The sequence below is a fragment of the Temnothorax longispinosus genome, chromosome 1 (assembly GCF_030848805.1).
Source record: "Temnothorax longispinosus isolate EJ_2023e chromosome 1, Tlon_JGU_v1, whole genome shotgun sequence".
In the NCBI taxonomy this organism is placed as follows: Eukaryota; Metazoa; Arthropoda; class Insecta; order Hymenoptera; family Formicidae; genus Temnothorax; species Temnothorax longispinosus.
Window position 1 is genome coordinate 15,408,592 of NC_092358.1, and position 27,058 is coordinate 15,435,649.

Here is a 27,058-nt window from a genome sequence, read left to right on the forward strand (position 1 = left end):
TCATCCTTTGGTTTACCCTGGCGTTTTTTATGAAATTTTGTGATTGCTCGCTCGCGATGCACATAACCTCGATTTTTCACTTAAAAAACCAACCCCGTGATGAGACTCAGAAGGACAATAGGAGGATAGCTCCCTTCCGATCTTTTTATAAACAATTTAACCTTCGAGAAGAGGAAATTAACCAGAACAGGAGAGGCTTGGCGCTGGGGGCCAGTCGCAGCGGTGCAACTGTGGAAAGTGACAGCAAGGATGCTTCCTCCGTCGAGGGGAGGAAAGGAATTATGTTTCCTGCGGGGACTTCGAATGCCAGAGATATTGTCGAGGGAATCCTTTTATTGTTACAAAGTGATCCACAGGTGAAAAGCCTTTTGATTGAGGCACTCAAGCGAATGTATGTACGTGGACAATTAGAAGGGAGCCCTCAGCGACCCAGTGAGACTGTCGAGATGGAATATGAAACACAGATGAACAACGAGGGGGAAACTTTGTCTTCCCATTTGACGGAATAATTCAGTTTATTGTTATGGAATTGCCAGGGTTTCAGAGGCCGTAAGCAGGAGTTATCTAAGAGAGTCATGGACTACGATATAGTGGTCCTTACGGAAACAAAATGTTCGGAACGCAGCCAGGTCTATTTCCCTGGATTCAGAACTCTGAACAGTGATAACCTCTTGGGTAGCGGTGGAGTCTCAATCTCAATTCGTTCACATATGAATTTTGATGTTGTCCCCATCGTGGCTCCTCCGATTGGGTATGATATAGTTTGTATTAAAACAAAGAATTTGAATCATAACTTTAATTTGGTAGCTGTTTACAGACACCCGAGAAAGGCTATTGCTAGACAGGATTTTCGGGCAGTGTTCAACTCCTTGCGGAGTATTGGAGAGGATGTTATTATTCTTGGAGATTTCAACGCGCATAATACTCTCTGGAATTGTGATTCAACCAATGAAAGTGGGGACACTCTGTTGGATATTATGAACGAAAATGATTTACTGTGTATGAACGTGGACACGAAATCACGACTAGGCTACAGTGGTCAGCGTGACTCCAACCTGGATCTCTTGTTTGGATCTGTGAGCTTGATTGATGTGATGGAGTGCAGTCAGGAGGATGATAATTGGGGAAGCGATCATTTTCCATTGATTTTTCGAATTGATCGACAGACACAAATTTATAGAAAACTAACTAATCGGCTTTCCACCAAAAGAACGGACTGGGAGCGATATCGTGAATTAATCTCTAAGGACTTTGACACATTTTCGGTAACGAACACGGTTACTCTTGATTCTAATATTGATTTTTACTATAAGGCATTTATAGAGATTCTCAAGAATGGTATTGCCAGAGCTTCAGGAAGAAAAACAATAACCATGGAAAATAAGGAGCCAAATAAAAACAAGAGATCCCATAGATGGTGGGATGCGAAATGCGATGAGGTGATCGGGAATAGGAAATCTGCTCTTTCTGCTTTTAGGAAACATAAATCCATTCACTTCTGGGTTGAATACAAAAGGTGCCGTGCGTTGGCTAAAAAGACTCTCAACGAGAAGAAGAAAGAAAATTTCAAGGAATTTTGCCAGGGAATAAACAGATTTACGGACCCTGGATATGTCTGGAGGACTATCCGTATATTTAAGAAGGCCAAGAATAACGTTACTTGGAATAAATGGCAGTCCACTGACAGAGAATCGGAAATTAGGAGAACGACGGACAGCTTGTCCCCCCCTACTGTCGGTCACAAACCTTATAATAACTTCATGAGAGCTAGCGGTGAGTTTGATACCCCTTTTTTGAGGGCGGAGCTGGATAGGGCTATAACTATGGCCAGGAGAGACTCTGCACCGGGGCTGGATGGCGTGGAATACAAGATGTTACGCCTCTTGCCGGATTCAGGTAGGGAGTGCCTTTTGCAGCTATTCAATTCTGTATGGCGAACGGGAGTCCTCCCGGAGGATTGGCAACTGTATCAGGTTATATTTATTGACAAACCAGGACGAGAGAAGGTGCGACCTATTTCATTGTCATCTTGTGTGGGCAAACTGATGGAGAGACTCATTAATGAACGACTAATGTGGTGGGCGGAGAACGAGGATAAATTTAGCAAATCACAGAGCGGATTTAGACGGGGTAAATCTTGTGCCGATAACCTAGCACGCATTACGGCGGATATACGTGCCTCTATTTGTTCTAACGAATATACCCTGGCAGCCTTTTTGGATGTATCTGCGGCGTATGACTGTGTGAATTACTGGATCATGATGGACAAGCTGGTGGCGCTTCAATGCCCTGTAAACATTGCTAGATTCATCAGTAAATGGCTATACTGTAGAAGGGTGAGATTTACTATAAATTCTCAAGAATACGTGGATCGCCTTGTTTACGGAGGGCTCCCGCAGGGCGCGGTTCTTAGCCCTATCATGTATTCTTTATTCACGCAGGGTTTGTGCGCGGAGTTGCCGGAGGGAGTGGAGGCAGTAGAATTTGCCGATGATATTGGACTGTATGTATCTGGGATTAGTAGAAGAAGGAATCGTGAACTATTGGAGCGTGCCGTTAACGTGATCGCTGAAAGACTTAGGTTGATTGGTTTGGCACTCGAACCGAAGAAGACGGTACTGGTGGAATTTTCCAGGAGCGGTTACGTGGACAGGAACCTGTTTATCAATATACGGGGAACCAGGGTGTATAATAGTGGTGAGGCCAAATTCCTGGGAATATGGCTGGATAGTGGTTTGACTTTCCATCGGCAAACACAGGAGATAAGAGGAAAAGTAAATAGAGCCAATTCCATTATGAGATATCTTTGCCATGTTTCTACTGGTATGGAGACTAACACTGCATTAATGCTCTACAAGAGCCTCGTTAGATCTGTTATAGATTATGGTATCTTTGTGTATTTCCCTAGAGACGTCTCGTATACACTCAAGTTAGAACGAGCTCAATTTATGGGTATACGCACTGCTCTGGGGTACAGGAACAGTACCCCGAATAACGTAATCGTGGCGGAAGCAAAGGTCAGGTCTCTTCGTGACCGAGCTTTTATGCTTGGAAGTAATTTTATCAATAAAGCAATGGTGTACAACCAAAACGGCCTATGTCAGAAACTGCAGCGCGCCTTTGATTGCGAGAGTTATGCACGATTTCTCCTCCCTACGTATAGATTCTTTCTCCTGTCGGAGGTTTGGAGGTCTTCCTTGAAAAGAAGAGACTGGTTGGGCCCATCGCGGAGGTACGAGGTTTTCCAGGGGAATTATGACGCACATACCTTCGTTCCCTTGGTTGATTTTGACATCGGTTTGAAAAGAAAATACAAAAAATTTTCAGATGAAGTTTTGATCCGGGAGGTTACTTCTCAATATAATTTGGAATCGCCGGAAGTTGTCTTTACTGATGGATCTCAAGACGAAAACAAGAGATCTACTGGGGCCTCCCTGATTATCTGTGATCAGGAGATCGCATATAAAATTAGTCTCTCGTTTATGTGTTCGTCATACACTGCGGAGGCCTTCGCGGTGATGGCCGCGTTGCGGCTGTTGCTTTGTCAGATCGAGAGGAGGGCAAAAGATATGGTTATCCTATCGGATTGTAAGTCGGTGCTGATGAGTATTCGGAGCAATATACTGGATGTTCATAGGAATCAATATATTATAGAAGCTAGAAGAATATTGTTCGAGCTGTGTTATAAACACGAGAGGAGAGTCGTTCTTGTATGGATTCCCGCTCATAAGGGTATACTGGGTAACGAGTTGGCGGATGCATTGGCCAAGGAGGCTTCTACCGAGGAAGCGGACCCTACTATCGTCGTTCCGCTGAGCGATATGATGAGTAGTATAAGGAAAGTTACGTGGGAGACAACACAGAGCTCGATTGTGGCTGAGTCGGCGTACAAGGGTGCTTTCTACTTCTCGAATTTCTATGAACGACGGGCCACTAAACCATGGTTTTCGAAGTTGGATAAGGAAAGATATTTTATAACTTGGATTAATAGAGTGAGAGCAAACCACTTCAACTTAGGTTCTTCTCTGAAGAGAAAGGGATACGTCGATAGTGAGAGATGTGACTGTGGTCATGAGAGGGAAGATTTGAACGTGATTCTGCAGTGTCGCCACTATGACGAGCCGAGAATTAAAATGGATAAGGATCTGAGAGCAATTGGTTTTCTGGAAGAGATAGACATTATTAAACTAATTAAACGTAAAAATTGGAAAGTTTTGAATATAATATTTCAATTCATTAAGTCGACTAAGAGAATTATATAAATAGTATGAATAAATATTCCAGATAGGTTGAGTGCAAAGTCTTATTGTTGGGTTAAGTGTAGAGTGTTACAGATAGGTTAAGAGTCCATGTGTCAATCACTGAATGGTGTAAGACACTGAAAAGCTCTCACCCGAGAGCGACTGAAAAACCCCCCTTAAAAAACCAATGGAGGTTAGGTGTTTATCGCGAGCGAGCAATCTCAAAATTCTCTAAAAAACGCCAGGGTAAACCAAAGGATGATGTCGCTAATCGGTAAGTGAAATATCGGAGATGCCGAGCTGCCCTAGATATAGAGGTCGATGTTGAATCTTAATAATGCGAAAATATACCGGCGATGCGCCGCGTAGCGGGCGCGAGTCGAATCCTCTCGCCGTGCGAGCCCGCGTTGCCGCTCGCGCCGCACAATCGTGGACGACGGAAGACGCGCGGTGCGGAATTCATCTGAAAGTAATAATGTGGAAAATTGATCCAATATGTAATCATTGTTAAGCAAAAAAGTTTAAAACTTAAGCACCTAAAATGTGTTATTCAGGTGTAAAAGTTAAACTACCGTCTTTAAATCAACTCGACTCCTTATGGAACTCCTTTAAGAAAAACGACTCCGGGGCGAAGCCCGGGTAACCAGCTAGTATATATATATATATATATATATATATATATATATATGTAGGTCCAGAAGTATGTTCCGGGACTTTTATTTTTTACATCGGTATATTCCAGGACATTTGGCAGTTTCCAGGACTGTCCTGGAAAAAATTCATGTCCTACGGCACGTTTCGGGACAATTTTTTGAATCTGATTACATATATATGCGTTATATTCCAGGACTGTACATTTCAAAAAACGTAAACAGTCCCGGAACATACCTCTAGACCTACATATATATATATATATATATATATATATATTAAGAAACTGGTTTTTTGAACCTTTTGGATCCTCCCCTGCCCGCAACGTAGCGTCTATACGTGGGGACTTTTAATATGTTGAATAGTACTCTAAAACAAGCCTGTTTACAAAGTTTCAACCCAGTCAGTATTATTTTCTCCAAATCGACAAATTTTGAGTCATTTTACTGGGCTATTGGTTTATTTTAAATTTTAAGGTTATATTTATGGCGAAACAGAAAAGTTGTTTACAAACAAGAAACATATTATGCAGATCTTGTAGCAAAACACGGTGCCTTCAAAGATATTCTGAATACTAGACTTTGTTTCAGTATATTATGTAATATACTTGATATAAAGTATATAAGTATATCATTTATATCATAATTATATTCATTTCCTTCAAATACATTTTCCTCAGATAAATGCATTTTTAGTATTCTTCAGTTTTGCGAATCTGCAAGATTATGTGTTTTCATTGGTACACACGATCAACATGGCGATAGCATCAATGTTTCAGCGATTGAGCGATATGCTTCGTAGTTAAAATAATTCAAACTACAAAATTAACCACGAAAACATTTAGCTTACATCGAGAGCTTTCAAAAACTATATAATAAAGTATATTTTTCTTTAATTTTTCTTTTCTTGGATTTTTCTTTTCTTGGATTGATGAATGGATGAATGGATGAATGGGTTAATGGATGAATTGATGAATGGATTTAATAAATAAATTAATGAATGAATAAATGGATGAATGGATAAATGGGTGAATGAATGAATGGATTTAATAAATAAATAAATGAATGAATGAATAGATGAATGGATGAATGGATGAATGGATGAATGGGTGAATGGATGAATGGGTGAATGGATGAATGGATTTAATAAATAAATAAATGAATGAATGGATGAATGGATGAATAGGTGAATGGATGAATGGATTTAATAAATAAATGAATGAATGAATGAATGAATGAATGATAATTTATGTTTTTTTTTTAATCGATAGAGTATCATTCAAGGAAGGTTGGTATTGAATTTGGCGATGATCGGTAAAGGAATTCTTTTTAAAAAAAATTTTTAATTTTTTTAGAAATGTCCGTGGTTGTTCTAACTTCCGTAAATATTGAGAAAATAAATATAATCATATATAATCATATATAAACATATATAATGATGTTATATATATGTAAATATATATAATCATATAAGACCATATATAGTCAATATATATTAAACATTACAAGGAAGGTTGGTATTGAATTTGGCGATGATCGGTAAAGGGGTTCTTTTAAAAAAAAATTTTAATTTTTTTAGAAATGTCCGTGGTTGCTCTAACTTCCTCAAATATTGAGATATCGGGCTGTTTTTTTTGACGTAGAACTACGTCTTTCTCGGGGGGTATGCGGGTACGACTGCAACGTTTTCATGCAACGTTTTCTTGCAACGTTTTCATGCAACGTTTTCTTTTTCTCGAAAAGTATTAAAGAAAAATATACTTTATTATATAGTTTTTGAAAGCTCTCGATGTAAGCTAAATGTTTTCGTGGTTAATTTTTCGATATGGGTTTGTTCTGGAAAAGTATTAAAGAAAAATATACTTTATTATATAGTTTTTGAAAGATCTCGATGTAAGCTATGGGTTTTCGCAATTTCATAAATAAATAAATGAATGAATAAATGGATGAATGGATTTAATAAATACATAAATGAATGAATGAATGGATGAATGGATGAATGAATGAATGAATAATGAATAAATGGATTTAATAAATAAATAAATGAATGAATGGATGAATGGATGAATGGGTGAATGGATGAATGAATGAATGGATGAATTGATGAATGGATAAATGGATGAATGGATGAATGGATGAATGGTTGAATGGATTTAATAAATAAATAAATGAATGAACTCTATCGATTAAAAAAAAAAAACAACCCAATATCTCAATATTTGCGGAAGTTAGAGCAACCACGGACATTTCTAAAAAAATTAAAATTAAAAAAAAACCCTTTACCGATCATCGCCAAATTCAATACCAACTTTCCTTGAATGATACTCTATCGATTAAAAAAAAACAGCCCGATATCTCAATATTTGCGAAAGTTAAAGCAACCACAGACATTAAATCTGCACATCTAAAAAAATTAAAATAAAAAAAAAACCCCTTTACCAATCATCGCCAAATTCAATACCAACCTTCCTTGAATGATACTCTATCGATTAAAAAAAAAAACAGCCCGATATCTCAATATTTGCGAAAGTTAGAGCAACCACAGACATTAAATCTGCACATACATACAGACATACGGACAGGCGATTTTGATGCGATATTTCGACATTTTAGAACACTCTGAACATATTGGCATCAAAAACTCAAAAACCAATCTCTTCGTTGGTTTCTTCTACCCCTATTTCATATATAAATCACTTAAATTTGGTTGATTAAACCCAACTTTATACGCAATCAAAGGTTCATATACGAAATTCACGAAAACAAAGCTTCCTCTATGAGGAAGCAAAAAGCATTTTGTAGGTAAAATGTTACAGTTTGTGGTATTTGTATTGAATTTTGTGAAAAAAATTTTTTTATCAAACTGCAGTGTTAAATATGTGTACGTTTAAGGAATAAATCAACATTTTTAATTTTAGCACCAAACAAGGAAAACAGAAACATTTTTTTAAGTCACCGATACCACGTTAAAGCTGACATTTTGAGCTTTAAAATACTTTTTTTTGTTTGCTCTACGATGATTTTTCATCAAGTTACGTCATTTTTTCTAAAAAATACAGGTTTTGCTTCAAAGTCGTGTAAATCGGTCAAAAAAAAATCGTAGAAAAATTTAAAAAAAAGCATTTTGTAGGTAAAATTATGTAGTTTATGAAACGTTAATTGAATTTTTTGAAAAAAAATTTTTTAATTGAGTTTCAAGTAGTTAAACATAAGTTAATTTTAAGGAACAAAACAATGTGTTCTTTTTTAAGGCGTACAACAAAAAAAATAAAAAAATTTTAAAAATCCACCGAAAGTGCGTTAAAGTTGAAACTGCAAGCTTCAAAATGCTTTTTTAAATTTTTTTTACGGTAATTTTTCGCCGACTTACAGCAGTTTGAAAATAGCCTAATTTTTAGGGTTTATGAAGTGTTCCCTATTTTTTTGTACGAGTGTATTTAATTATATATAACCACATATAATTATATAACCATATATGGTTATATATAAATGTACGTGGTTATATCTAATTATATCTAATGTCGATTTTATATATAATCATATGTGATTATATCTAACGTAATAAATATTTTTTATATATTAAAAAAGATTAAAAAAGAAATCTGTTAACTTCGATTAAGGAATAAAGCATTAATAAATTAAGTGTATATTTTTTTCAAAAGCCAGAATCAAAAGTGAAATGATTTACATTTACATATAACTTGGCGCTGCTTGGCGTGAGATACTGCCGTGTCTTTTGATACCATTCTTATACCACTGTTTGTCAAATTTTAAATACGAGAAATAAATCCTATCGGATGCCATCTATCGGATAATCCGAATTTAAGTTTATATATGGTTATATATAATCATATATAATCTACATGGATAAATGCTTAATTCTTATACATATACTTTATATATAAATTATATGAATTTATATATAATCATTTCAAAATGTATGTGAAACTTTATATATATATATATATATATATATATATATATATATATATATATTCAATAGGATTCGTTTCTCGTATTTAAAATTTGACGGACAGTGGTATAAAAACGGTATCAAGAGACACGGCACTGTCTCATGTCAAGCAGTGCCAAGTTGTAACATATGCATGGAATAAATCATTTCACTTTTAATTCTATAGCTTTTGAAAAAATATACATCTTAATTTATCAATGCTTTATTATCGAAGTTAACAGTTCTTTTCCAATATATATTGACTATATATGGTCATATATGATTATATATAATTATATATGATCATATAGAGACAAAATTCATATATAATTGCATTATATATATATATATATATATATATATATATAACCATATATATTTATATATGATTATATATAATTTTTTTCCCGGGTACGCACACATGACCTGCAGTATTATTTTATAATACTGAATTATATAATATTATGTAACAAATTTTTGAATTTAATATCCATAATATATATAAAAACGATTAAATTAAAATTTTAAATTTAGGATTAAATATCTGCAGCATATATGATGACTTGCGAATCTATATCTATACAGATATAGTGCTATATCTGGTTGTACATAGGACAAGATTAGGCATATTAATATATCTGGCTATATATGACTTCATATTGTTGTATATAATGCTATATCTAGTTATATGTCGGATGCAGTACTCACATATCATCATATCTGGCTTCACATACATTTATATACGATTAGATATAGTGTTATATCTGGCTGTATATAGCGCCAGATTAGTCACATTAATATATCTGGCTATATATGACTGCATATATAGTTGTATATAATACTACTAGATTTTTCGCCCGTGCTTCGCGCGGGCTCAAAATCTATTCCCCTCTCCCCAAACTCACTCATTAATTAGGAGCACCAATAGAACCCCATAAAACCCAATTTTCAATCCCATAGTAGCCATCTCCATAAAATTAATAATTTTTTGGTTTTTTAACCAACCAATTTCATCAAAATCATCAACAAAAAATTATAAAAATTTTGGCACCGGTTTCAAGAAAATCGATCCATTAATAAAAAATTATCCATTAATAAAAAATTAAACATCCTCCAAAAATTTAAAAAATTTTGGCACTGGTTTCAAAAAAATCGGTCAATTAATACTTATTATTTCTCAACAAAAAATTATCCATAAAAATTATCCATTAAAAGAATTATCCATAAAAAAATTCAGCTTGATATCTCAAAGTTTGCGGAAATTGAAGCAATCACGTATATTTTTTTTTAACAGAAATCGTAAACCATCTTTACTATTAGCAATTTTTCTAATTCTATTACATTCTTTAGTTCTTTCTACCCCTATCTATATATATAAGTACCTGACGTCTGTATGTCTGTCTGTCTGACCGCAAACTACTTGTTATTTTCCGAGAAATTGGAAAAATTTCGTAACCGGTTTCAAAAAACCGGTCTTAATCGCTCACGAATTGAAGTGACTGGTTAATTCCCAAAAAATTTGAAAAAATTCTGATACCGGTTTCCAAAAAAATCGGTAACAAAAAATTATACACTTTATAGCATTCCCCGGAAAATTCTACCCCTGTTTCAAATATAACTCTTTGAAATTCGGTCAATTATTTCCCGAAAAATTAGAAAAATCGGTTTCCAGAAAATCGGTAACAAATCCTACATACAACATATTTCATTTAAAACTAATCGACCTATGAACGATTTTAATTCCCGAAAATTATAATTAAAAAGATTTATTTTTTTTGCCTTTGCAGCTTTCTCCATTTCATAATTTAGTGCTGCTCTTAGCAATAGATCATCCTGACCGTCTTCTAATGTACATTTTTTAAAAAATCACGTATATCTTTTTAAACAAATATCGGAAACGTTTCAAGAAAATCAGTACATTAATGAAAAATTAAACTCACGGTTTCAAAAAAAATTAGCATATACAATTCTTTGAGATTTGGTCAATTATTTCCAGAAAAATTGGAAAAATTTTGGAACCGGTTTCCAGAAAGATTGGTAACGAAAAATTATACACTTTATGGCAATCCCCGGGAAATTCAATTAATTTCCGAAAAATTGGAAAATTTTCTGATACCGATTTCCCCAAAAATTGGTAACGAAAAATTATACACTTTATAGCAAATTCCCGGGAAATTCTACCCCTACCTCATATAATTTTTTAAGATTCGGTTAATTAATTTCCGAAAAATTGGAAAAATTTTGTAACCGGTTTCCAAAAAGATCGGTAACAAAAAATTATACACTTTATAGCACTTCCCGGAAAATTCTACCTCTGTTTCATATATAATTCTTTTAAATTCGGTCGATTATTTCCCGAAAAAATTGAAAAATTAGAAAAATCGGTTTCCAGAAAATCGGTAGCAAAATACTATACAAAATACTATACGTATATCTTTTTAAACAAATATCGGAAACGTTTTAAGAAAATCAGTACATTAATAAAAAATTAAACTCACGGTTTCAAAAAAAATTAGCATATACAATTCTTTGAGATTTGGTCAATTATTTCCAGAAAAATTGGAAAAATTTTGGAACCGGTTTCCAGAAAGATTGGTAACGAAAAATTATACACTTTATGGCAATCCCCGGGAAATTCAATTAATTTCCGAAAAATTGGAAAATTTTCTAATACCGATTTCCCCAAAAATTGGTAACAAAAAATTATACACTTTATAGCAAATTCCCGGGAAATTTTACCCCTACCTCATATAATTTTTTAAGATTCGGTTAATTAATTTTCGAAAAATTGGAAAAATTTTGTAACCGGTTTCCAAAAAGATCGGTAACAAAAAATTATACACTTTATAGCACTCCCCGGAAAATTCTACCTCTGTTTCATATATAATTCTTTTAAATTCGGTCGATTATTTCCCGAAAAAATTGAGAAATTAGAAAAATCGGTTTCCAGAAAATCGGTAGCAAAATACTATACACTTTATGGCACTCCCCGGGAAATTCTATCCCTATTTCATGTACCCTTGATAAAAATTCGGTCCACTAACGAATGAGTAGTTTGCGGTCAGACAGACAGACAGACATACATACATACATACAGACGACGGTACTTATATATATAGATATCTAGTTATATGTAGAGTGCACTACTCACATATCATTATATCTGGCTTCACATAAAATTATATACATTTATATACAAGTAGATATGGTGCTATATCTGGTTGTATGTAGGACAACTGAGTGCACATGTGGCCATGTATAATTAGATATAACCCCATATAAAAACATATAATTATATATAATTATATATATACCAGATATAATTATATATGATTATATCTAATCATTTTTTCCCGGGAGAAATTGAAACTACTTGATAATTGAATTGACTCGTTATACCTATTAATGATTTAGTACTTATATAATTGTGTTAACGACAAAAATTGATCTATATCTAATATACATCTTACATGCACGCACGCATGCACCCATACATGCACATACGCATGTATAAATCTTTGGGCAAATATGTCATGCAGTCACAGAGAATATTAATAAGGAAAATTTGTATAGTTTTTAGTTTGCAATAAAATGCAAGTAAAATCTTCTTTTGTACTCATGACCTCTTCGCGTTCTTAAGGTCATTTTTGTTTTTTAAAATAAATACCTGTTTTTTATGACATATTTGTGTAATGGGAGGTAAAAGGAATTAAAATTTATTGGGTAAAAAAAATTGCTAATATGCGTCGTTAAACTGAATGAAAAAGTCTTGTATTGTTTTGCGAGTTTTTCAATAATTAATAAGAAATTGATTAATATAAAAACCTGCAAATGAGCATGCATTTAGGCGATTCCGCGGCGAGGCACTGAGAGGAGCACGCGCCTAATAGCCTAATTACCAATGACCGCTGAGCTGTCTTTTGTCACTGAATCGCGCTGACTTGTGGATTTTTAATAATTAACTTTTTATTTATAATTAATATCAAAAAATTCGCAAAATAGTACAGACTTTTATATTTAATCGAGAATCTGCTCTACTTATTAGAGCTCATGAAAACTAGTTAATTCAATTAACCGTTTAATTAGTTAAAAACAAATGCACTGGTTAAAATTGATTAATCGGTTAATTCGTTAGAGTGATTAATATTATTTATATTGAACGTTAATAACTTAAAAACTAATTAACCAAATCTTAAGGTATTATATATGAAATAGGGGTAGAAAAAACTGAGGAATATAATAGAATTCAAAAAATTGTTAATAATAAAGAGGTTATCAATTTCTGTCTAAAAAAATCTAAGTGATTGCTTTAATTTCCGTAAATTTTGAGATATCAAGCTAAATTTTTTTTTATGGATGGAGTATCATTAAAGGTAGGTTGGTAATTGAAAATGGCGAGAATCGGTGAAAAGGTTGCCTATTTTTGCCTAAAAAGTGTATAAGTTATACATGTCATCTTATATAGAGTATCATTAAAGGAAGGTTGTTTTGAATTTGGCAAGGATTGTTGAAGAGGGTACCGATTTATGCCTAAAAAATGTATAAGTTATTTGATGGATAGAGTATTTAAAAAAAGTTGTTATTGAATTTGGTGAGGATCATGGGTAATGTGGAAAGTTATTGAAAATATGTGTTTATGAATTATCAAATAAGGGAAAGTTATTTTTTATTTTATGAATTATATATTAGTGGATATAAGATTAGCTAGAACACAAATGTAATAACACAAATAGAGTTGTTTAAAAAAAAAGACGCCTGGGCGAAGCCCTGGGTAACCAGCTAGTTTATTATATAAAGAACCATATAAACTATGAACATTAAGTAAGAAAAAACGCTTTGTTTCATATATGCATTTATTATAAAAACTCTGCAAGTTTAAACATAAAAATGATAATTTTTTATTAAATTAAATTCTTGTTTCTTCTAACATCAAAATTTCAAAATGCAGAGGCAACAAGATTATAGTCATATAATTTTAGTCATATAACTGTATAATGACACAAATATTAAATTATACAGAAAGAAACCACATATAAAGTTGCTAATTACATCAGCGTCAGCTTACTAACTTAATTTGTAACGTAAAAGTCATACAGTAAAAAAAAAAGAGAATAAAAACACAACAAATAAAGAAATGAATTATGTGAAATAAGAAACATATACAATACATATATGTATATTGAAGGTGCTGCTATACCATACCATTTCTTACGTAAGTGATCCGAAGTTTGAACTTTATCTTCAATACTATACACAGTTATATACTATTGTGAAATTCCAATGAAAATAACAAGTAATCAAGATACTAACTTTTTATTTTATTAGTGACTAATTAGTTCCAGCAATAAATCCGCAATCGTATTAACTGATTAATCGCTTAATCGAATAATAAATGTTTCTTTCGGTTACAATCAGTTAATCGATTGCAACTGATTGTTGCAATTTTCAAATATTTTTATCAACAAAAATTAATATAAAAAAAACAGAATTTCTGTATTCAATAAGAAAAAATATGTTTAGGTTACCAAATGTTCAAAGTGATAGTTATTAATAAAGTAAAAATACTGAATAAAGTTCCGAAAATAGTCCATCTCCGATTTCGATGAAACTTTGTAAAAAAAAACTTTATTTTAGATTAAAATAAAAGCCTTTAAACCGAATTTTCCGACTTCTACAAGAAAATCATTTTTTTTTAGATAAAATAGTAAAAAAGAATGGTAAGTGTGGTAATTATTTAGTTTAGAGGAGCAACCTCCTGTGACCTTGACCTTGACATAGAGAGCACTCTCCTAAGTAACATTTTAAAGGTTTTAGCCGTTCGTTATTTATTAAAAAGTTATTAACAAAAAAGTTTAAGAAATATAACAGTTTATGTCAGTCCTAAGGGAAAGTCGTTTTTCTTCAAACGACTTCATTTGTGTTTCAATATCCTTAATCAAAAAAATTCCTTTATCAGGCAATGGCTTATCAGGCAATTGCAAAAAATCCTTTATATTCATTTTTATTCAAATTTTATTATATTTATTTATTATATTAATTAAATTATAATATTTAAAATTGCACAATATATTTTTTATTCAATACCGATTCTCAAAAAGTAACGAAAAACTATACAGTTTATAGCACTCCCCGGGAAATTCTACCCCTGTTTTATATACAATTCTTTAAGATTTGATCAATTATTTCCCGAAAAATTCGAAAAATTTCTGATACCGGTTTCCAAAAAGATTGGTAACGAAAAATTATACTCTTTATGGCACTCCTCGGTAAATAAAAAATAACATTATCACACCATCCCCAAAAAATTCTATCCCTGTTTCATAAATAATTCTTTAAGATTTGGTTGAAAACTGTACATTTGCATAGCGGACAAACATACATACATTTTTTCAAGAAAATCGGTTCATTAATGAAAAATTAAACCCATCGACACCATCCCTAACAAATTAGACAAATTTTGGTCGGTCAATTAATTCCCGAAAAATCGGAAAAATTTTGATACCGGTTTCCAAAAAGATCGGTAACAAAAACTTATACACTTATAGCACTCCCCGGAAAATTCTACCTCTGTTTCATATATAATTCTTTGAGATTCGGTCAATTATTTCCGGAAAAATTAGAAAAATTAGAAAAACCGGTTTCCAGAAAATTGGTAACAAAAAACTATACACTTTATGACACTTCCCGGGAAATTCTACCCCTATTTCATATATTTTTAGTAAAAATTCTGTCCATTAATGTAGGAGGAGTTTGCGAACAAACATACATACATTCATTTTTATAAAGATAGAGATAGAGATTTTGATAACGCTATACGTTATACATTTTTCTAATACACTAATAAAATAAAACATTTTAGCAAAATATTTTAAAATTCTATTTTTTTTTTTGGTAATTATGCAGAGATAGAGAGCCATTCCCAATTTCAATAATTTTCAGATATGTTTTAAGGTCATCACTCTGAGTACCTTTGAACGGTTTTAGCCGGCGGTTATTATTTGTTAAAAAGTTATTAACAAAAAAGTTTAAGAAATATAATAGTTTGTGTCAGTGCTAAGGGAAGTAATTTGCTGATATGTTATATTGCTAACATGTTAAAAATTATATTTTCACAACACCTCCACGGAAAGTTCGACTTTCCATGCCTGTGATCACTCTCCGCCCGCTATGCCGTCCTGGCGTGAAATGGCCACTCTCGTCTCTCTCTAGGTATGGAGGTCGAACTTTCCGTAAAGATATTGTGAAAAATATCGTGTGCACCCCGGGCACTTTCGCCCCTTGGTGCACAATATACTATTCTCAGTTATATTTGTTAATATTTTCTTCTTAATGAACAACGAGCACCGGCTGCAATTTTTACAATATTACTCTATGTGATGATCTTGATAACATATTTCAAAATTATTGAAACTGAAAGTGAACTTCCTATCTCTGCTATCATAATTACCATTTTTTTACGTAGAAATCTTAAAATTGTTCATTAGCCAGATAATTAAGCCAGATAGTTTAGCTAGATAATTAAAATTTGAATACCTTGGAAACTATATACGTTTTCGTACATTTGCATTTGTGACATTCGATTACATTTAGTAAGAACTACGTACCTGTAAAATTTAATTAAAATCAGAGGGGAGTAGCCTTCTAAAGTTAAGCCCTATTTTCATATAAAATAATAAAAAATATAATTTCCATTAAAAAATTTAAGTTGCCCGTTGTTTGACTTATAGTAGCGCCACCTATGGTGAATAATGTCATCTTGTGTCCCTTTTGATTCCCAATAAGTTTTGTCTAAAACATTTTTCATGGAAAGCATATATCTTATGAGATATTTGTCTTTAACATTATAAATGGTTCACCTTATATACATATATGTATATGTACGCATAATAATTCAGAGAACATTAAAACATCTCATAGGATGTTTGAAAGACGTTTTAAAATTGAGACGTCTTATACAGTTACATATTATAAAAGATATAAAATGCATACAAAGTAATTTGATTTATGATATTAGAGCTATTTAATAATGCGCAAGCATTTATGTTTTAATTATACTATTAATTTTAATTACATAACAAATTGCATGCCTTAAATAAACTATATAAAAATAAAATTAATATTAAATAAATAAGTACAATATTAAACATGCATGCAATCGTGCATATGTACTGTATAAATTGTAACAGAAAGTAAAAGGGACGCAGAAATATTTAATCTTATAACACATACAACTTTTGCTGAACACACTTACTAATATTTGTATTTGTCTTATTCCGGCAGATTTCTACATCCATTCTCGACATCGATAATAGCTCTGCTATTTTGTCCGTGACATCATCACTAAGATCTATTGCCTATAATAAATACAGAGAGTCATGAGTAATAGTAAATAAGTAGAAATTTAAGTGACAGAATAAATAATGGTATTAACCATGTGTAATACATTAATATACATATATATCAGATTATTGATACGATGATATATGATATAAATTACATTTTAACCAGCTTTTAATAAAAATAAAATTAAAAGATAATATATTATTTTTAAGAATATTAAGATTAAATAAATTAATAAAAAATTAGTAAAAAAAATTTGATAAAAATAAAATTAAAATTCAAAACATTATTATAAAAAGATAACAAAATTCTGTCACAAGAAAGATTTCCTTATGATAAAAGCATTTTCTCTCTACATATATATTTCTCGTATATTTATTTTTGATAAAAACTTTATCTTATTTGTCCTAATTGATGATAATATTGCTGTGACTTGATGTCACTTAAATTATATGTACACATATATTACACATTTAATTATATATTACATATTATAAGATTACTTACACACGCAATGGTGATAAACAAGTTAAAAAAGAGTATTATTTGTTTCATGATTTCCGAATTTTCTATATACGTTTTTCCTATACGTGTTTTCTATACATCTTTCGACGACAAACTACAATCGGCAATTCCAATTCACTCGTCCAGCAGTATACTGCTGGTGATATCTCGATATATAATATTTATATACCATATATACGACGATAAATATTACGAGGTTTATGTATTACCGGGGTTATCACGCAGAATAGCTGCGTAAACTTGTTAAGAAATGTTCTCAGTGCTCGACAAGCATTGGCGTGCAATGCTTGTGTTTTTGTGGAATCTGTTACAACTATTAGACTGAATTAATCTAATATAATCGGTGCATTGGAGTCAGATTTTTAATTAATGCTCATTATACACTTCTCACAAAAATTAAAGGAACACTTTCTTTAAAAATAGGCAAAATTCAAGCAACTGTAACTTTGTTAAAAATGAACGAAATTTAAATATAAAAAAAAGGATTTTAAAGCTTGAAATCTCTACTTTCGAAGGGTTACTCTTATTGCTTTCTCATAGAGAAAGCTTTATGATGGTGAAATAGTTATTTGTGTAACAAGTGCTGTAAGATGGAAATTGGAAAGATGGAAACTCGCCTCTGGCTCGTGCGTCCACTCCGCACGTCCAATTTTCAACTTAACACACGTGTTACACACCCTATTTTATGTTGCAAGTGCGTGGAAAGTGGCCCATTGCGCGCGTGTCACACGCGGAATGGGCCACTTTCCATGCACGTGTGACATAAAAATTTTTTTCGAGATTTTGATGAAAATAGGTTTAAAATGTTCCAAAATGTCGAGAAATCATATTAGTAGAAAATGTCCGGAAGTATGTATGTATGTGTGTACGGATTTTTGTACACGCATCTACTTCTACAATTTTTTAGATATCGGGTTGAAATTTTGCACACAAATAGAGTATCATAGATAGTTCTTCTTTAATTTTCTTAAAATCCGTCGACCGTTATGGATTTTAAGAAAATTTTCGTTTTTTAGAAAAATGTGTGTTTTACGCTGTAGCTTTCTCAATATTTGAGATATTGATCTATTTCTAATTCTATTATATTCTTCAGTTTTTTCTACCCCTATTTTATATATAATTTTTTAAGATTTGATTGATTAGATCCATTTTTTAACGCGATCAAAGATACATACTTTTTTTAGAAATATGTGTGGCAAATTTTGAAATATCGGGCTATTTATAGTTTTATTATATTCTTGGCTTAATTATCTAGATCGGATCATGATCTAAGATCGGTATGATCCAAACAATTAAGTCAAGATCGGGGCATGATCCAGACAATTAAGCCAAGATCGGGGCATGATCTAGACAATTAAGCCAAGATCGGGGTATGATCCGGACAATTAAGCCAAGATCGAGGGACGATCCAGATAATTAAGCCATAGTTTTCGTGTAAATTGAGAATTAATCGTGCAAATTAGAAACTTAAACATTACTTTTTCGTTAAAATTTGAACTTTAGAGTTCGAACAATGTTAATTTCCTGTAAATTAAGAAGATCTTAAAGAATTATATATGAAATAGGGGTAGAAAAGACTGAAGAATATAATAAAATTAGAAAAATTTCCAATATTATAAAATTTTAACCCTTAAAGATTATATCTCAAATCTCAACCGCTTGTCAAAGAATTATATATAAAATAGAGGTAGAAAAGATTGATCAATAAAAATATATAAAAATTGCCAATATATAATAAAAAAGTGTATAAATTTGAAACTTGCACATTTTGCTTCCTATCTACGGATTTCTCGTAATTTCAAACGGTTATAGCTCAATAACTAAACAACCAAATCTTAAGGACGTTCTCTTATCCTTATACTAGAGAAAATCGATTTTCTTAGGATTTTCTTGAAACTGTGAATATACGTTAATTTAGGTGTGCTTTATGCGTGGTATAAATTTCAGTATCTCTTCCGGTATAAAAAATAAAGATACTGAGCCTCAAAGTAAAAAAAAAATTAAAATTTAATTTTTTTTAGTTTTTGCATTTTTTCCTTATAGAACTCGACGAGAGGAGCAACTTTGGTCCTCTTGGCCAACCTTGTATCTCTTACCGTTTGGCCTGGAAAACCTTTTCATTAGTAAAAGTTGAAACTTTGGAAAGACTTAAAAATATAATAAAATTACAAAAAGTGCGCCAAACCAGTCGCAATTTATTTAATTCTAAATCTGTTGTAGGGTCGGTGCACTATTTGTGGCCACTTTAAGGAATTTTGACGAAATAAATGCGTTTTAATTAAATTCTTTTTGTTATGTAACGCTTTTTAGTACTTTAATATGTTCTTAAGAATTTTTTAGATAAGAAACTTAAGATTGCGGCAAACAAATAAACTTAAATAAATGTTTCAAAAATAAAAATTATATCATAAGTTCCGACTTCACCGTTTTTGGCCACCAAAATACCAGTTTTCGTCACAATAAGTTTTGGCCACATAATGAAACTAAGGTTAATTTCTAATTAAACAATTAATAAATAGGTATATATAATAAACATTATAATTTATTTATATATATATAGCATATCATACGTAATTTCTATCAACTAATATCGAGAATTTAAAAAATTTATGTATTTTATGAAGGTTCATACGTCATTAATAGTAACTTAACTTTTTTTAATTAGAATTGTAAAATAAAATATTAAATAAAATTGTAAAATAAAAATATCAAAAAATTAACATTGTTTATGTTTGGCGCTCGCCACATTGTATATATTGTAGTCATTAGTCTAGTCACATTTATGTTCATATTCGCTGTATATAATAGTCTTTCCAGTACCTATAAGTTTTGCGTATTTTCGGTGACTCACGCGAAACGTCGGCAGATCGCGATCGACGCGTAAAATCGATATTTTCGCGACTCACCAATCGGTGCTGCCCTCGTTCACCCCACGAGGGCACCCGCAGGAGGAAAGTGCAAGTACTCGCTTGCGACACTTTTCCAGCGCCGCGAGCACGATTCACTCATCGTCACGACGTCTCGGGGTGCACACGCTATACGTGCACACTCGAACATCCGAGAGGCCACACAGAGCTCGCTCTCCGGAAGTGCGAACGCTTTCTCTGCCTGCCATGCTCGCTGCTTCTGCTTGCCTTGCTGCCTTGCTTGCCACCCTGCCTTGCCTTGCTGCCTTTGCTTGCTGCGCTGCCTTGCATGCTGCCTACGAGCTTGCTAGAGAGACGAATTCTCCAGGAGACGACGGCCTCCCGAACGGTGAGTCGCATTTTGCTTAATTTCGTTAATTCGCTTTGGGGAGACGATACACACCTCCTCTGATCCTTCGAGTCACGTAGTTCGCACCAATTTGCTAATCCGGGAAACACTTAAACGTCGCCCGAGCAGTTTAAAATAATTCATCTATTAGAGTTTTTTCTTTTCTAAGACTTTCTTGTTTTATAGCAGTTTGTAATTTTTTAGCAATCATTTCATCCTTTTTTTTTCCTTCTCTCGTTGTTTTTTTTCTCTATTTCTCTTTTCTTTCTGCTTTTATTCTTAAATTTTCTTCTCGTTTTATCGTTAATTCTGTTTTCTCTTTTTGTCTTTGCTGTAACAATAATCGCTTTTTATTCTCTTCTTGTTTTTTTAACTGTAACCAGCGATCACTTGTAATCACTGAAGGTAATTGTATTTTATTTATATTTTTCTTTTTTGATGACTTTTTTACTTCAGGATAAACTAAAATGTTTTTCAAAGTTTCTTCTCTGCTGTTTGAGATTACTGATATTTGCGTTGTACAAATTTCCTGAATATTATTAGTTAAATCATTGTTTAAACAATTTTCATGCGGTTCATGGACATTTCAGTTGCAAATTATAAACGATAAAAATATAATGTATTTGGCATATTTAACTTACCTAATTTGTCCTCCAGACATGGATACACAACAATCTCGGTCAATAACAACGGTGTATAAGTATTTCAAATAGTTATACGTACGTCGTATAGGCATTAGGTACACCTACACGAATAATAACGATACTGGATGATTATTTGGCCACAACTGGAACACTGCAACAACCAGTTCTGGCCATCTCATGGCCAAAAATGGAGAATTATATTAATACATGATCTAGTTTTCGACACTCATTATTTTTTTTTAAATAAAAGTCAAATACGTAGTTATGCATTTTGAGGTCAATTTTTAGACTTTCCGCAAGCCAATTACACAAACATTACTCACAATTATGTATTTTACACAATTATTATAACGTTTAACTTACTTCGTATCCTTAACGTTTTCCACAAGAAAATGCAACAGTTCACACACTTTGGTTATATAAACCGTAGTTTTTTCATAAAACAAATTCTGTACTCTGCATCGGCGGGTAGCTTGACCAACACAAATACCGTAAAAACAAAATCCTCCAATTTACGTAGCGCGAACATAAATCATTAACTAAATAATTCGAAAGATTCGTCGAAGTGGCCACAAATGAAGCAGTGGCCACAAATGGTGCACCGACCCTACTCAGGCCACCACGATTCCATACAACAATAGCTGCGGGCGATCTCGCCGTGTCGGCCCTGCCGACAGGCGGTCGTCCTCGCAATTGATACCTACTTTCGGCGGGCGATCTCGCCTTGCCGAATCACGGCAGACGATCGTCCTCGCCTCGGATATCCCCAAGCACAAAATAGCCAGAATCGCAGACGATTCCGCGGCTAGCCACACTAATCCCAAGATTCCTCGCGAAACCCGGCAATTCCGCGGCATCGCGCCAATCCCGACGACTCTACGGCCTTACCCAACGCACGACACAATACTCGACTTCCTCGAGGGCCCGAGCACTCTACGACTTAATTACGAGACCGAGTGCCACCCACAATACATTGCCACTCGCGAAACGTATTTTTTCGAAGTTACCGCGCGACCGCCCGAATCCGCAACATGAGTTGCGCGACCGTGACTCTAACATATATCACAATTATATCCCGATTATTCCACAACATTTAACACGACGCACTGATTACGCAACGTGACTGTCGGCCGTGATGGTGTTCCCGGGGAGGGCGTATCTAATCTCTACTTACTCGAGGATTCGTTCTCGGCGGGGCCCCTTCGCGGATTCTAATCCAGACTTCTCGAGGTAGAGCGAAAGGTATCGATAGGCGCTCGTTCTTCAACAGGTATCACCAGATATTTCAAAGGTAACTGACAGACGGGGCCAACGCCTCGAACGAATCCTTTTAACCGCGGGGACGCCAGAGTAGTGACCTTACAATTTCTCGATGTCGTCTCCCAAAGGGTCCGGATCGGCAGTCCCAACAGCGCGTTCATCTCGAAGTCCGGCACGACAGTGCTGAGACGATGGCCCGCCGGGATCGCGCCGGTTCCCTGCGCCTGCGCAGTGGCGCACCGCCTGCCGTGTCCGCCGATCCGAGCGCTATTTCCTGCGCCTAGCGCCGCTTCTTCCTGCGGCGCCACTCGAACTATTTTCGCCCCGAAGCGGCCTCTTTGAATGATCTGGCTGTCCTGGCCGCGATTATCTGACCGGTGTTACGTGGGCTAGGCTGGCCGGGCCATGGCCACGTCCACCGGTAGCCCCTCGGGGTGGCGGTCACAGAGCCGTACGCTCCCTGGGTCGTGACGCTGTACCCTGGTCTCCATGACTACATTAAGGCGTCTCCCCCCCCCCGGGGTTCTTGGGTTTCAAACTTCTGCAGTGGCCGCTCGAGGTCGGATCTTGTGATATAAAAAACTACGAGCTGGACAAAATAGAAAATTTTTCTCTCACTTTGTGGGCCTGTCGCATGCACAAAAAAAATCTGCAAAAATTTTCGACTTCCTAACGTGAATGCTTAAAGTTTTCATTGCAAAATTTTTTTATAAAAATGTTTCTACGGTTTTTTGTTACTGAGTTATCGCGGATTGAATAAGAAATGAGCATTTTGACTTTGATTGCTTATAACTCCCTTAGAAATCATCGTATCGCAATTCAAAAAACAGATTCTTAAAGCTGAAACTTTGCTCTATTAAACGGAATAATTGCCAAATTTTTTAAAATAACATGTAGACATAATACAAATAAATGAAAATAATGTAAAAATTAGCGATTTTTCCCTTTTTCATTTTGACCCAGTGTGACGTTGAACCGTGTGCACGTCACAGTCTTCCCCATTCTCACCTTTGTATTGCGCGCGTACTGCCTAGTTTATAGTTTTCAGGAAGAAGCGGCCGGAAGGCCCCTTTCGACAGCGTGGCGCCATCCGCCGGTGCGGTGAAGCGCCTTGATCTAGGGGGCCGCGAGTCGAAGCCGCGGGAATGATCCCGGCACTGTTGGGTCGATCGCAAGCGTGGAAGGACGTCCGGCGAGGACCTCCCCGTTGCGACGAGAATAAGCGAGGGCGGCGGCCCTAGGAGCGACGTTGTGAAGGAAGGACGAGATGTAAACGACCTGCAATCCCGGACATCAGGTATCGGGGAACGGCGGGCGGATTGTCGGGTACCGTTTCACGTTATTTTTTAGAGAGACGCGTAGGTTTGCTTGAGAGTTTCTTTACCTACGCGCCATTGCCGTGAATCCCTTGCCGGGATTATCGCCTTTTTGTTTCGTTTCTACGGGTAAGACATAGCCCGCCCGCTGACTCCCCGTAAGAATGGGGAGTCGAAGGGGCGTCCGTTTCTTCCCGACTCGACCAGTTTGGTATCAGATTTCGCGCGTAATAAAATAACGATTAACGACGGCGTAGCACCGGCCGCCCGTCACGAGGGGGATGCGTGTTGCGCGATAAAACCTCGCGGATCGGCTCAACAGTCATTAGAGTAGAGTACCGTTTAGAGTATTCCGTATTCCGTATTAGTTTTGCGTCTATCGATTTGCGTACCGTATAAGATATCGGCGTTCCCGTTAGAGCTAGTTTTGAGTATGTTGTGATCTGAGTCGTGCGTGCTTTCCACGCGTACGGTCATTCTGGGGCGTGCCGGCTTCCTGATACGTTAATTACCGCGCCCGGTACGGGAAGTGTAAGGCGTCGGGGTAACGGATCTGGAGTGAGCCTTTCCGGATAATGTGACCGAAAAACGGCCGCAATTACCGTTCAGAGAGTTAGAGTATAAAGTACTCCGGCTGAAAGTATTGCGCGCCCCGGGGTAAGTCGGACGTGAGTATCACGTGCTTGCGACGTGTATCGTTCATTCTGCGAGAAACCTTTATTTTGCGTGTATCGTTCATTCTGCGAGAAACATTTATTTTACGTGTATCGTTCTTTTCGCGAGAAATATTCCGTTTACGTGCATTGTGTTCATTGTGCGACTAATATTCCGTCTTCGAGTTCTCTATTTCGCGCGTATCGTCAGTTCGGGGATATTAATCGGCGGCGTATAGTAATAGCGAATCTTCTGTCCTCTCCTTACGCGTATTAATTGTCCGACGAATAATATTTATTCGAGCCACTTTGAGCGGACCCGCGTTGAAAGAGCGCGTGATCAAGACGTTACTCTCGCATAATAAATATTGTCCCGCATTCCACGCCTCTAGCCCTAACGTAAACAGGCTGAAGATTCTCGAGGCGTATAACATCCAAGCCTTGAACTTGATGGCAATTGTTTGGCTATACAATATATTATCGCTTTTCTTATTTTATCGGCTCCAAATTATTTGTATGTGTGCCTCGCTTAACCCCGGTCAACGTCTCATAAAGTTGTGCGGTCCTTGAACCCCGACCCTCTACCGCTGATTGAGCAGCCGTTGCGAGCGACAAGGGCAGAATATCCGATTTGTAGTATTTAGAGTATTTGGAGCACCTTTAAGTCGTGAGAGGATTTCGAGTTCTTTGGAGCCTTAAGAGTAAAGTTAGTGTTAACGTTCGCGTATTTCGAGTCAAAGGTGGTGTGACCTTCTCCACACCTGGCGCCCAACATTTTTGGAGGTTGTATTTTGCTCTGCTACTCGCTCAACATATTTGTGACACGGTATATCTGTGCGGTCGCGCATAACCGCCTCGCGGCCGTAGAAAATAGCGTCGCAAAATTTGGCGCCCCCGGCGAGGCTCCGTACACTCTCGCGCGATGTGGCCGACCTTCGCACAGTTTCAACATTTTCCGGTAGATTTAGTTTTATCAGCTGCGGTGGAAGTCGTCGCGATGGGAGGACTCTCCCGAGATATGGCTTCTCCTGCGGCGGGGGTTTCGGCCCTCCACGGGGCCTGAGCCGGAGTTGCGGCAGCGGCAGTTGTCGGTTTCGCGCTCTTCGTCGGCGCGTGGTACGCCAACTCCGGGAACCGAGTTACTGGGGAGCGGCGGGGCACGATAGTGTTTCGCGGCAAGATGCGTCCGCTCAAACCGAGTGGCGATTTGCTCTAAAGCGTCAAAGCTCCGGAAGTCATCTCGATGGATGGCCAATGGCAGCCGGGGTAGTAGGTTGCGATGTGCGTAGTTCAGCTGCTCTTCCACAGACCATGAGGGACTTAGGCGATCGAATAAGGTGGTCATGCAAGTTAGATAATCTGCTATCGACTTATGTTCGCCCTGCGTGCGTTTCATGATTTCTTCCAGTAACGCGAATTGAAAGTCGGGATCTCCAAAACGGGACCTCCACGCGAATTCAAACTCCGACCAACTCCATTGATATCGTCTCTGCCGGAACCAGTGTAACGCGATTCCGGATAAGAAAAAGGGCAAGCATTTCAGAATGTCATCGTCGGATACCGGGATTAAAGCGCGTCCCTCTTCGATACGAATTAGGAACGCTTCGGCGTCGTTTCCCCGGGCTCCCGAGAAATTCAGGTTCCAACGCCTCATAATGTTGTAAACGTCAGGGGCCGTTGCTCCAGTCCGTCGCGGCGCGTCGTTACGTGGTCGCGCTCCCAACCATGGAACTTTGGATGCCGGCAAGATTTTCCGGTTCTCCATGCGATTCAGGTTCACATTGGCGGTGTCCGGGGGATCGTTCCTCGTCTCGTGAGGTGAGGTTCCTTCGAGTCCCTCTTTCAGAGTACGTTCATAGCGTTCCAGACGCTTTCGCAAGGTTGGCACAATTCTATCAGTGGTTAGACCCCTTTTTATCAGGTCCTCATGTAGTTACTCGAGGGATAATTCCGCAATCCAATCCTCTGGGTCCGTTCCGTCGGCCATCTCGATAGCTCACCCGGAAGTTTTACTCGCGACTCAAAGTCTCGATAAGGGCAAAGGTGAACTGATCACCCGCGGAAATCAAAATTCTCTCTCAAAATACCCACCCGAAATTTCACGGTCTCTGAAATAGCGGCGAGCGTTTCGCTCCTGACCGCGCGTTTAATAACACGAAATCAAATCAATAACATAAATCCGATCAATAGCATAAATCAAATCAATAGCATAAATCAAATCA

At 35.8% G+C, this 27,058-nt stretch overlaps 2 protein-coding genes across 3 annotated transcripts in view; one reads left to right on the top strand and one right to left on the bottom strand.

Moving 5' to 3' along the window:
• Positions 1-17,853, bottom strand: part of LOC139811339 (pheromone-binding protein Gp-9-like) — a 61,045-nt gene extending 43,192 nt beyond the window's left edge. The window contains exons 1-2 of one of the 2 annotated variants that reach the window (XR_011731612.1): positions 17,691-17,853; positions 17,095-17,197 (exon numbers count right to left, since the gene is read on the bottom strand). Coding sequence is in view for 1 of the 2 variants with exons in the window: in XM_071775583.1 (XP_071631684.1) it covers positions 17,095-17,197; positions 17,691-17,738 (151 nt within the window). In the remaining variant the exon portion in view is untranslated. The remainder of the gene's footprint in view (positions 1-17,094; positions 17,198-17,690) is intronic. The other variant, XM_071775583.1, reaches the window with a different exon arrangement.
• A 2,957-nt stretch (positions 17,854-20,810) lies between these two features.
• Spri (Src homology 2 domain-containing protein sprint) overlaps positions 20,811-27,058 on the top strand; it is a 541,914-nt gene continuing 535,666 nt past the window's right edge. Inside the window, exon 1 of the mRNA XM_071776342.1 lies at positions 20,811-20,963. The gene's annotated coding sequence lies outside the window, so the exon portion shown is untranslated. The remainder of the gene's footprint in view (positions 20,964-27,058) is intronic.